Raw genomic sequence first — 12,511 nt, forward strand, 5'->3', positions numbered from 1 at the left:
CTTCTTAAATGGTGCGTAAGCACACTACAGTCGTATTGAACCAGGGTATCTCCACGGCTGTATGCATCGCCACATGAGTCACTGTATATTTAAAGCTCAAATTGTGCCAACAAGTCTTCCAGGGTAAGACCAACTTCAAGATGGGGGCTGGTGTAGCAGATTCCCTAAGTGTGTGCTGTCTGGTGTCCGTGGAAAACCCTTTTGATTCACTCTGTTGTTAATGCCGACACCCCTCTCCCTCTTTCCATTACGTGTAGAAAATGAACAAATCGTCTGGCCAGAGTCCATTTTGAACAACTTTTATTATACGTTTAGTGTTCTCTATACAAAAGAAATCAGTTTTTTTTTTTTTTTTTTACAGTGATTCAAAAAAAAATTCTGAATAATTTGGCCTTTTCATTGCTCATGCAGTCAGTTTATAAGTCCACGTATTAGATGGTCCTCCACGGCCCGGAAGTCTTCCCTGCTGAAGGTCACGCGTGACACCCTCAGATTCGCATCTGTCGCTGACAATGTTGGTTAATGCAAAATAACTCGCAAAAAGGAAAGAACATGATGTGAGAGGGGTTAAAACAAGGTCTGCCATGGAGAGTTAAATATTTAACCAATGGAAAAAAGATCAATTTGCAGGTGTGCGGGTACGCGGGAAGGCATGGAATCGTTGGGAAAATATATGCCCACCGAAAGGAACAACTTGGAATGGTTGTGGGAGGGGGCGTGTGCTGGGAGAGGCGGGGCAAAAGGTCCTCTGGGGCCAGCGTGGGTTGGGGGGGGGAGGGCAGGACCAGGACAGAAGGCGGCCACGTCACAGGCGACTGATGCTCAGCTCAGGAGGAGTGTGAGTTGGCAAAGAGCTGGGAGCTGGGCAGAGGGACAACACTGACTGAGGACGTCGAATTTGGAGATCAGAACAAAAGAACAGGGGCAGGGCCATCCAATCGGCATCGTTTTTGAAAAAGAAACAGAGTAGGGCACAAAAGTCTGGATTTCTTCTCCCAGATTTTTGTGTTTATTGCTTCACTGAAGTCTTTACATGTGCTGAACTCCGGCCCGGCGGATCCCTCAGCACCCCGTGGCCCAGAGCCGGGCAGAGAGAGTGCCCGAGGGACACAGGATGCTGCGGGCCCCAAGTGTCCTGAAACAAGAGATAACCACTCGAGAGTACAGTCTAGACTTCACAGTGACAAACGCCAGTCAGCTCGTCACTCTCTCCTGGCCTGGGTCGGGCCTTAACGGCGCAGCTGGCTTCACCACAGGCTGCCACAGACCGACTGATCTTGGCCTCAGAAAAATCCTTTGTGTCTTTCATTTTGGGAGGCGTACGGGCAATGCAGAAGTGATAAGAGGTACGGAGAGCGAACCAGCGGGACGGATGTTAAGTTACACCTCTATTTCCAAGGAGGCAGCTGCGGTGAGATGAAGGAACCCTGGACAAGGAGTCAGAAGGCCTGAGTTCAAGCCCTACCCTCACCCTGATTTACCAGCCATGTGACCTTGGGCCAGCGCCTTCCCGTCCCTGGATTTTAGTGTCCTTGTCTGTACAATGAGTCATTCCCATTAGATCAGCTCTGTGATTCCTTTGCATGCTGAAATCTGAAGCTACCAAAACTATACACCTTGGGACCTACTTCGTTGCCACCCTCATCATTCCAGAACTTCTATTTAACGCTAACATGTTGATAGAGGTGCGCGGATTTGGGGTGTGGCTTGAGACGCTGTCTGGTGGGGTCTTGTGGCTTCCCTGCATGGTTGTCCTTTCCTGCTGATCCTTCTCTGGACCTGTCTCAGGAAGGCTGCTCTCAACAAGGGGGAGAAGGAAGTGTGCTGGCCTGGCTTGGGCTGAGTTGGTCTAAACTCCCATGGGATGGACCCTGCCTGGTGTAAGGGATGGGGCTGCCCAAGAGGTCGGCTCTGCCTAGGGTACGCACGGTCTACTCCTGGCATTTCAAGGTTTTTCATTCATTCATTTGACTCCTCTGATTTTTTTTTTTTTTTAAATCAGGGACCTCCCTACATGCTTCTCCTAAGCCACCATGCAAAGCTCCACCAGGATCCGCCAGGTGATTTCTTCCTAGCAGAGCTGTGTGTGTTCGGCAGGGGCTGCAGGAGTGGTGAGCACAAGGTGTCACCAAGGGGGAGCAGGCCCTGTGCCAGCCTCCAGTGCCCTCCCACTGAGAAGTGACTCTCTGGCACCGGCCCTGCTGACCGAGAGCCCGGGGAGCCCCACCTCTTCTGTGTTAGTCAAGCAGCCTTGCAAAGACTGAGGCAAAGTGTTCCACTGCTTCCGTCCTGTGGGCTGTTTGTGACTCTCTGTGGCTTGGATCTCGTCCTGCAAGGGGCTCCAGGAGCCTTAAAGAGCCGCTGCCCATACTGCTTCTGGGGAAGGTGCCCTCTCCTTTGGGTCCGACCCCTTCTCAATTCTGCCTGCAGGAATCACCCAAACGGGGTCCAACCTGGGCGGCCCCCCTCCCCCTGCCCTGAGCGTCGATTGTACCCACACTTCACATCTCATCTCAAGCGGGCCAGGGTGTGAACTCGCGCTAAGGCAATGTCATAATCCATAGCGTTCCCTCTGAAAGTGCCACCTTGCTCTGTGCGCGCACCAGGCGTGGGCATGCCCAGGCGTGGCTGCTGGGTGTGCGCAGGGCAGGCGGTCCCCTCAGCTGGACAATCCACAAAAAGACTCAGATCTGTTTCCGGCCCTTTTCTCAGGCTGTGTTCAGGGCGACTACGAAAGCCGTATCCGGCCCAGGCTGCAGATACCCCTTGCAGGGTGAACGGTGTTGGCACTGGCTGCTTCTTGGACAGGTGGACACTTCTCCAGACGTTGGGACTTGCCAGGAGGGGGGTGGACCAGATGCCTCCAACCTCCCAGGGCAAAGACAAATGGAACGGGAAAGAGCTAGTCTGGTTTTCCCTTAACCTAACCTTAACCATCTCCTCAAAGCAAGGTAAGGAAAGGTGGGTCCCCTTCACCCGAACCCAGGCGAGGTGGGAGGCAGCTGTCCCCCGGCCCTGCAACGTGCCTCCTCCGGCACTGGCCGCCCTGCCCCTTCAGGTGGGCCCTTGCCCCTTGGTGGGGACAGGTATTTAAAGGCGGGACTAAATATGGGAGACGGCGGCACCAAAATTACAGACAAGTCAAGCAACTTGCCCCCAAGGGCAGCTCAAAGAGGCTCGGGAAGCGGTACTGGTCCTGAACCCCACCCTGTGATCTCTGACCATCCTGGTCCTGAGGTCTCCGTGGTCCCCAGGGCCATGCGCTCTCTCTGAAGCTTCTCCCTTTGAGCCTGGAGCCGCTAGTGGCTTAAGCATTCATCACGCTCCAGATCAGTGCCCACTGTGGACTGTCAGCCCCGTGAGGCGGGCGCCGCCCCCGACTATTCACCATGGTACCCTCTCCAGGTCTCGGAGCCCAGCTCAGACTGGATGTTCGAGACTACCTGGAGCCCACGAACGGACACACGAGGAAGGCCACAGCTCCTGTGGCTGAGCACTGCAGGTGGGACGGCAGCTCAGGCGGTGGGACTTCTAGGGTCGCTGCAAGATGACCCACACTTCCCCCGCCCCCCACCCCCAACAGCCAGGCAGGCAGAAGCACCGTGGAAGCACTGCCTCGTGGTTGGTACGTTTGCAGGTGGTCGCTCGAGAGCCCCGGCTGGCAGGGAGCGCTGGGCCACACTGCCTTCCTGCTGAGCTGGGTGGGCTCCACTCTGGGCTCCCTCTTCCCGCGAGGGCTGCTCCCTAACCCTGCAATCCACACGCCTCAGTATCTCTGCCTGGGGAGAACGGGTTCCCCGGGCTCAGGCTGGCTCTTGCCTGCCGGGAGGGCGGCGGTGCGGGCAGCGTTCAGTATTCCCAGCACGACAGCCTCTCAACGCGGCTGCTGGCCCTGCCTTCCTACGCGGAGGGGGATGGCTCAGAGCTGGCGGGACACAAACGAGGAGCGGACAGCTAAGGGAATCCTCTCTCCCCAAGACCCCGTGGCAGCACAAGCCCTTCTGCGGTCACCGGCTGTGCGGCAGTCACGGGACATCGCACGGTCCTCCCGCCCTACAGGCCTGCTTTCGGTGCAACATGGAATGAGGGCCTGAGAAACAGGCTAGTCTGCTCAGATCCAGAGTGTTTTCTGGAAAGGCTTGTCTTTGAATTCAGTTCGCAGGCACTCTTCCCTGACGTTCCCTTGAGGGACTCTGGGCAGATGCTGCAGGCATGCCCCGCTGTATCCAGGCAGGTGACAGAGGAAAGCCAGGGGAGGGGGCCCCTGAGCTCACTCCTAGCCCCCCGTTATTCACCCTGTCCCCTTTCACCACGAGAGGGCCCCACCCCGGGCTCCTAGGCTGCAAGCCTGGCCACGGCCTGGGCCAAAGGACAGTTACTTGCCCTCGGGTTCAAATAGCATAATTGGCTCAGCTCTAGGCTATGATTTCTCACCCGCGGACAGAGTGTGTGTGTCTATGGGCTTGACCCTCACTGACTGCTTATTAAGCGATGCGAGCAGTGCTAATACCTTTGTGGCTTGAACGCGTGGCAGACGATGGTTTAATAAGTTCTCTGAAGGACACAGCCCTGTTCCTGCCCAGGCTGCCCCCCACCCCCCCCCCCCCCCCCCCCCCGGCAAGCAGCTGGAGGCTCTAATCTGACGCTGTGCGTGTGGCCATTCCTAGGGGTCAGCCTCACCCTCCCGAAACCGACTCTAGCTGCAGCCACAGCTACCGGGCTGCTCTTAGGCTCAAGATCTCTCTCTGAGGCTAGGTACCTTTGGTTTCAAAAACGGATTAGGTGGGGAGGACGAAGGCAGAGCCTTCGGTCTCTGAGAACTGCGGTCCGCGAGGGTCTCCATCTGGGGCCACGGGTGGCAGGGCACGTGTCGAGCGGCTGCTTCTGGTTCTGCTGTGACGCTCGCATAGGCCGCCCCGGTCTCCTTGAGACAGACATTGCTGGAGGCTTCAAGGCTTGCAGGGAGGGGCCGGGAACCTAGGAACTGCAGGGCCGGAATCAGAGCTGCATAAGGCATACGAAGGGCGCGGAGTCCCCAGGCCAGGCTCTACAGCACTGTCAGCACGGTGTTCCCGCGGGCTCTCCTGATATGTAAATACCCCAAGGAAAGGACACACTGGTTCAGTCTCAGGGGCAGCCGGGCCCCATCCACGCACCGTGTAAAACACCGGTTTCATCATCGTCCAGAATTGAGCGAGATGCTATCTGCTAGAGGCGAAAGGGGGAGCACCACCTGTCACCCCCAAACACACCAGCAAAGCTTTTGCGTCACGTGGTCCCATCTCTGTGAGGACAGCGGTGGAGATCCCCGACCAGGTGGGGGGGGGGGCGCCCTCTGCCCTCCACGCAGCGGGCCAGGTCCCCTCTCCCACATCCTGGGTTTCACTGATGGGGAGGAAGGATGTCGAAACCCAGTCCTTTCCTTCTCTCTGGAGGTGAGCCCAGCTCCCCAGGGACCGGACGCCCGATTTTCTTCTGCTTGAGGTACACGGTCACTGGAGTTGAAGTCTTTCCCATCAGGGCCCACTCCTGTTCCTCAAACTCCTTCTTCAGAGTCAGTGCGGTTCTTGTCTTGGACGCTCTGGAGGAAGGGGCAGGGTGAGAGCAAGGAGCAAGAGGTAAGCCCACCTCCCAAGTGACCCAGAGCGAGGCGAGGCGGCCCGCCCACTCTCTCCCTGCCAAAAATACTGTCATTTTCCAGACAGGAGCCAAGCCCAGCTCAGCAACTGACAAGGCCAAGGCGAACGGGTTGGGGGCACGGGGAGGCATATGGCGAGAAAGGCATCCTTCGGAAATACATTGGCCCAGCGGTGGTTTGAATACTACAGCTTTTCTGTCTGTTCTTTTACAGATCGATCCTTCTGCCTCTCTGGGGGAGAATCCACTCACTGTTTCCTCATCCAGGGACATTTGTTCACCAGGAAAAGAAAATGGAGACGCTGGGTCCGGCGGGGGGGGGGGGGGGGGGGGAAGATGCACAAAGCAAAAACAAAGACAACAACGCAAAGGGCCGTAACCAACAGAAACTGGTGAGTGTGTATGCCAAGGTCAAGGGCGGGCAGTGGGGGTGGAAGGCTCAAGGTGGCTGTGAAGCTGAGCAAAGGACTGGGGTCCCTCCAGCTGAGCTTAGCCAGGACTCTAGCTCTCCCACATGGTGGCACCTCGGGGGTGCAGGGGGGGTCAGTGGGAGGGGGCTTGTGGTGGGCTGGGTGGTCACTGGTCCTCACAGCTTGGCAGACCCCCACGTGGTACCCTTGTCCCTGAAGGTGGTGGTGGCTGTGTGGTAGGTCTGTAGTGGCTTCATCTCCCCCTCTCCCCTCCTCCCACTTGCAAAGTAGTGGCTGTGCCCTGGGCGGAGGGGCTCCATCAGGCCAGAGAATAGATGGCGTTGACAGGTGACGTGGCCTCTGAACTTTCATTGCCCTCTGTCTCCTCCTTGTCCTTTTTGACCGTGTACTGGCCGATGAAGGAGCCGTCCTCATTGAACTGCCCCTCGCCACCCTCGCCATAGTCCACCAGGCTGTCGTCACTCTCCTGTTGCTTGATGGTGCCGTCCAGGGACGTCTGGCTGCCCTGCAGGGGCTTGTTGTCCTCGTCACTGGCCAGAGAGAGACAGAGAATCAGGGCCTGGCCCAGCCCAGTGCGGCTTAAACCCAGGCAGGGCGGAACAGGGCCGCTGGCCTCTTGCCAAGCCTATGTACTACACAGCTCAGGGAGGGTAGGACCTCAGAGGTCATCAGTCAACTCCCCCCGGCCCTCCCCTGCCTGGCTGGTTGACAGAAGGGAGCCCGAGGCCTGGAGAGGACAGGCGTGTTCCCCAAGCTGAGGCGACAAGTTGGTGCAGAGCTGGGCCTGGAGCCCACACTTCTTTTCTCCTTTTTCTTTCTTTCTTTCTTTCTTTCTTTCTTTCTTTCTTTCTTTCTTTCTTTTGCCGGGGATTATGATTTTAAATTTTTTTGGAGCCCACACTTCTGGACTCCTGGTCTCTTCAGGAGGCTGCGCTACTCTCTGGGGTAGGAGTAGGGCAGAGGACAGCCACCCCAGAGCGAGGAGAGTCGCGTGCTTGTCAGACCAGGCAGGGCCAGAAGGGTCAAGGAGCTGGGGCCCCAGTCGCATGTGCGTCACTGCGTGGCTCTGTGGTCTTGGGAAAGCCTTTCCTCTCACTGGGCCTTAGTCTCTCCATCAAGAGGGGCTGAACTAGCTTTGACTCTCTGTGATCTGTGTGGCTCTGTCTAGAAAGGCTCTGTCATTGACAAGAAAGCACTGGGCCAGGGCCACTGAGAAACAAACCTCTCCCTGCCTCTGCCCTTCTCATCTTGGTGTGGTTTCTGTCGGCTCTCTGGTTTACCAGCGAGCAGGTGCTCTTGCCTGGGGGCGAGTGAAAGAGGGTGCAACGCGGGGAGGGGCACGCACATGAGCGTGTGTCGCCAGCAACTTGAGACAAAGCCCGGCGAGTCTCAGGGGGTCCTGCCCAGCCTCCTTGGAGGCCCCCGGGTCCTGCCCCTCAGCCCCTCCTGGGCAAGGGGAGCTGGCAGGCTGGGGGCTAAAGTGGCATCTCTACCTGCTGGGATGCCTGCTGTGCCCCGCCCCCCCGGAAGTGAGACACCCCCAGCAGCCAGTGTCTGCTCAAGCGCCACATCCCCTCCCTTGGCTGCAAAATCTCTGCCCTTTTGGCTCCGAGGGGGTTCAGGTGCTACTGGCTGTACTTCAGAGGGGAGACGCCCCCCCCCCCCCCCCCGCAGGAGGCAGCCGGGCCACCAGCGGGAATCTGGGTCCCGGCAGGCGGGACCACAGCGGTGCCAGGCGGTATGGGCAGACACACAACGTCCCCTCCCTGGCCCCCGGGCCATGCTTAGCCCTTTCTGGACGTGTGTGGAGACAACCGGCTGAGTTGCCATTATAGTCGGCACTGCGTGTTGGCTTCTAACAGCAGTGCTGGGCAGGGACAGCTGTCAGGGGAGGGTCTGGAGCCAGAGCCTGAACTGGGTGTTAGTAGATGGAAAGCTATTAGCCCGCTCCCTCCTGTGCCCCATTAACTCCGCCTGCGTTCTCCGATGGCAGCGCTACGGGAGAGGCAGGCCTAGTGAGGCAAGCAGGTCTCTAGGGCTAACCTGAGTCTCGCTGGGGAGTGGGGCTCACATTTTGAAATGAGCAGCTTCTAATTACCGGGTTCTTGCCCCATTCACCGACCTTTTTCACATGTGCTCCTTCCCAGGAGCGTGGGGATTGTGTCTATGTGCTTCTAGGGGATTCCAGGGACCTAAGCCAAATGCGGCCAATGGCCCAGCTCGGGTGGGAGGCAGAGGGAGGGGTCCTTGGTGTGTCAGATTCTTGTGGAGAATGAGGATCTCAAGCTGGGAAGAAAGACCTCTTCTACGGGAAGCTCGAGAGGAACCAGAATGACGGGGGGGGCCCTAGACACCTGTCTGCCCATCTTCCCCGAGACCCTGGAGAAACAGGTGGGCACACAAGGCGGAGAGAAGCAGACCCACCAGAGAGGTGCTTCACTGCTGAGCCCAAACCGAGGCGCGTGTGTGCGTGGTGTGTGGGCCCGTGGATGCATCTGTGTGTGTATATCCAGCCTCAGTGTGGGTGGGCCAGGGGAGCGGGTGGGGAGAAGGCAGGTGTTCTTGCCCAACAGCTTTGGTGTCTGGGGGAGGAGAGGCGCCTGAGGAAGCAGCTTCTCATAGCACAGGTTGCCTGGCCCTGAATACGAGGAGGGCCTCACCCCTCTTCTATGGCTGCACTGAGGGTCTGGGGGAGGGAAGTTCCATGTGCTTCAGAACTGATGGCCAGGGAATAGCTCTCAGCCCCTGGGGAAGATGGGCCCCAGCAGGGGTGCTGAGGACAGTCAGGGGAGGGGCCTCTCGTGTTTGCCCTCTTAAGAGGCCCTTGGAGATGTCGGGACTGGATGGATGGACGTTCGTAAGCGTCCAGATGGACTCCTGGGTGGGCAGTGTCTTTGCCACCCGTTGAGCTGACTCTGCCTGTCCGGCTGCTGCTGAGCACAGTGGCGGAGGCCGAGGATAGGATAAGGAGAGGTCAGGGGAAGGTGGGGTGATGTCACCCCAGGGAGTAACAGGGTGGGGAGGCAGGGCTCCGATCAGAGCATTTCCTTCCGCCCACCTTGGTCTGGGAATGAGACTCCAGGACCCGCCCAGCATCTTTCCTCAACTCAACATACATTTGCCATCAAAAGGGAGATTACGACTTTGTTATGCCCGATATGAAGGCCCATCCAGGTCTGAGGGGGGTTGTGATGTTGCCCACTAGCAGTAGCTGGAAGTCGGGCCCCTGGTTTCTCCAGCTGTGCCACCAGCTCACTGGGTGGCAGATGTGGGTGGGCGTCCTGGGCAGGTCACTTCCCTGCCTGGGCCTCAGTCCTCTGATTTGAGACGGGCACCGGCCAGAGGCCTCTCCAAGGCCTGTTCGGGGCTAGAGCCCAGAGGTATCATTCAAGTTCATGAGGAAAAGGTCTAGAACCTCCCCACCCGCCACATCTAACACTACCCCTCATTTCTCACGGAGTTGAGCTCTCAAGACAACGTCCATTCCCCGGGCGGTTGTCTACAGGGTCAGGGTGGGGGTGTGGGCAGAGAGAAAGCCAACAGCTCGTTTCGTAGCAAGGGGGTTCCCAGCACGTGCTCTCGCAGTAAAAAGGTGAAAACATACAAATAAGGAGTTCGAAAAAATCTGAGTTGTGCAGCTGAATGAATGAAATGCTGTTCCTCAAATCAGCGTCGGTCTTGCCTTCAAGGAGGCAGCCGTGTCCGGCGCAATCAGGACAAGCAGAGGCCGTCCGAGAGGCAGAAGTGACAGACCAATGGATGACAAGGGGGCAGTGAGGACAGCCGCCTACCCGACGCGGGGGTGACCAGGAGTCAAACAGATCACGCACCTGTAGTCAAAGGAGCCATCCTCTTCCTTGGGGTCTTCAGGGCCAAGGGGAACATCCTTCTTTTCTCGCACTTGGTCGGTAAGAGAAGCAAAGACACAGACACGATGATTATGCCTCTGCTCCTTGGGATCCTGACTGCACGGTCAAGGCACCACCTCTGGGCTCAGCAACACTCTCCCTCTCAACGAGGCGCCATCGATGCCTCCCTCGTCCTTCCCTGGCTTCACCGGGTGTCAAGTTCATGGCGCCACTGCTTCCTCATGGCTGCGGTTTCTGCACATCTCCACTGGCAGCTGAAATGTCCTCCCACCTGGCTCCCCACCACCTCTCCGTGAGGTTGGCCACAAACACCCAATGGATGCGACCCTCCCTTGGTCTGCCCTCTATTATCATAATTTGCGTCTGTCCCTTAAAAGCCCCTAGCAGAGTGCCCTGGGCAGAGGGCAGAGGGCCCTACGCTCCGTACGCACCTTCAGAATGGAAAATGCTTTCACATCTGTGACCTCCCTTGTTTGTGCGACTCCCTGTCCCTATACCTCCTGTGTGATTTTGTACACACCCCTCCAAGGCCCTGTTTCATGCTGTGACGTTCCTTCTGTGCCCAATGCAGTGTGTTGAGGGACAGATCATCTTTCTTCTGGTGTCCTGAGCACTCAGCACAGAGCCTGGCACACAATGGACACTTACGCGGATGGCTCTTTATGTATCCTTCCTGAGGTAGAGGGCAGGAGAATCGCCCCATTTAAGGAGAGGGAAACTGAGCCCTTGGAAAATGAAGACCATGTCATATAACTAATTAGTAACTGAATAAAGTCTAGAGTGAAAGCTAGAGCCCAGGCCTCATGGTTCACTCATCTTTCTACTGGACCAGGGCCCTACCCTGTATCTGGAGGGAAGGCAGTAAGCCTTGAGAGCTTTCTGGAATGGAACACTTTCTACACGGGCAAAGGAAGGCTCAGAGTTTATCTGCTGAGTGGGGGGTTGGGGGTGAGCTCAGTAAGGCCGTTCTACTCCCTGACTCTAGAGCTTTCTCTCTTATAGAAGAAAAACAATCCCAACGCAGCACAACCAAGTGAAAGAAAACGTCATGTGCCAATGAAGAATTAGAATTTCCTGCCCTTCCTCACAAACAGACAGGTGCCTCACTTCAAGGAGATTCTTTAGAATCCTGGGGTCTGAGGGTATGTGGGCAGGGGAAGCAAATAAAAAAATCTTCTCTCTGAGTTGAGTTTTAGGGGGCCCCCGGAGGAGGACTTGTTTAGAGGCCGGGAGAGGCAGGCATTTGGGGAGCACGGGCTGTGCTTTAGGGGGCAGGGAGTAATTTCATTTTGCAGACCAGCAGCATTTTCACTCTCTGGGTCATCCGTTATCCTGTCTCCTGTCATCCTACCCACCCCCTCACAGACAGATGGCTTTCTTGCCCCTGTTTGAAAAACAATCAATATTTCCAGAAGCAAGAATGCCAGAGGTCCTTGTCCTTGACCTTGGTTTGTCTGGGCTGGTGGTTCTTGAGGCCCCCAGAAGAGAAATGGCGCTTTGGGACTCTCTGGGAAGCCCAAAGCTCCTTCGGGACCGAGGGAGTCTGTATCATGCAAGCCACCCCTCAGCCTCTGCCTGCCCTTCACGCAGGAGCTCCTGAGCCTCTGTTGGGGTATCTGTCATTACAGCCCAGTGACCGAGAGCCTCACGGGTGTGCTTCCTCCCTCCAGACCCTCCCCTCTCCATTCTCTCTCTCGCAGAGAAAATACCTTTCTTCCTTCCTCCTTCCTTGGGACACAGGATCCTAATGGGATTCAGGTCGAAACAAGTCAATTTGCTAAGCAGATGGATGGTGTGCCAAGGGGAGGGAAGGTCATTCTTAATAGGAGCCAGCGTTCCTTCTAGCCCCTCTTTGGAGCTGCCTGGACCACGCCGTCCGCCCACGTCGGGCGAGCTTAATTAATTCAAGTGCTCTCTGGCACCTCTCAGATGCACAGACCAGGCAGGAGGACTGTACGTCCGACCTCGGCAGGGGTTGGGCTCGCGGGGAGAACAGAACCCTCCCCGGACCCGGCAGGGGACCCGGCGGCTCCCAGGAAAGACTGCCGGCCCCACCCCCCGCCAAGCCCACTCGCCTGTTACATCTTACCTGGGTACTTGCCACCTCGACTCCTCTTGATGAAACAGACAATGAGCAGGATCAGTACCAGGAGGGCGATGGCGCACATGAGCCCGATGAACCAGCCCTGGGTGGCGATGTCCGCCTGGTTGTTGGTGTAAGCTGGTGGGGGGGGGGGGGAGGGCCGGAAGCAAACACGTGAATGATTTCCCACGGGAGAAGGTGAGGAGGGGCAGGTGAGGGAAGAACGGCTACTTCACGTCGATGTTCCTCCTGGAGCCTTATGCTACCACCTAGCAGCCCTCTGGCCCAAACTACCCCACAACAGGGACAAAGAGAAAATAATTAAAGAGCCAAGGTCAGAAGGTCAGAAAAGAGGCACAGGAAAGGGGTAGAGGGAGCAGAATAAGCAGCAGAAGGCTGAACAGGTCCTTCAGGAAGGGAAAGTGTCCTAAGGACGGGGAATGGTGTTCTTGCAACCCAGACGGCTGGTCACAGCCCGGTGGGGACTGAGG

At 57.2% G+C, this 12,511-nt stretch overlaps 1 protein-coding gene across 19 annotated transcripts in view; it reads right to left on the minus strand.

Moving 5' to 3' along the window:
- Positions 1-283: 283 nt before the first annotated feature.
- NFASC (neurofascin) overlaps positions 284-12,511 on the minus strand; it is a 183,821-nt gene continuing 171,593 nt past the window's right edge. For all 19 annotated transcript variants that reach the window (XM_045456301.1, XM_045456302.1, XM_045456299.1 and 16 more), the window contains 3 exons: positions 12,027-12,158; positions 9,899-9,968; positions 284-6,598 (listed from right to left, as the gene is read on the minus strand). In XM_045456301.1, coding sequence (XP_045312257.1) covers positions 6,367-6,598; positions 9,899-9,968; positions 12,027-12,158 — 434 coding nt within the window. In that variant the 3' untranslated portion in view covers positions 284-6,366. The remainder of the gene's footprint in view (positions 6,599-9,898; positions 9,969-12,026; positions 12,159-12,511) is intronic.

Source organism: Leopardus geoffroyi, chromosome C3, assembly GCF_018350155.1.
Source record: "Leopardus geoffroyi isolate Oge1 chromosome C3, O.geoffroyi_Oge1_pat1.0, whole genome shotgun sequence".
Lineage (NCBI taxonomy): Eukaryota > Metazoa > Chordata > Mammalia > Carnivora > Felidae > Leopardus > Leopardus geoffroyi.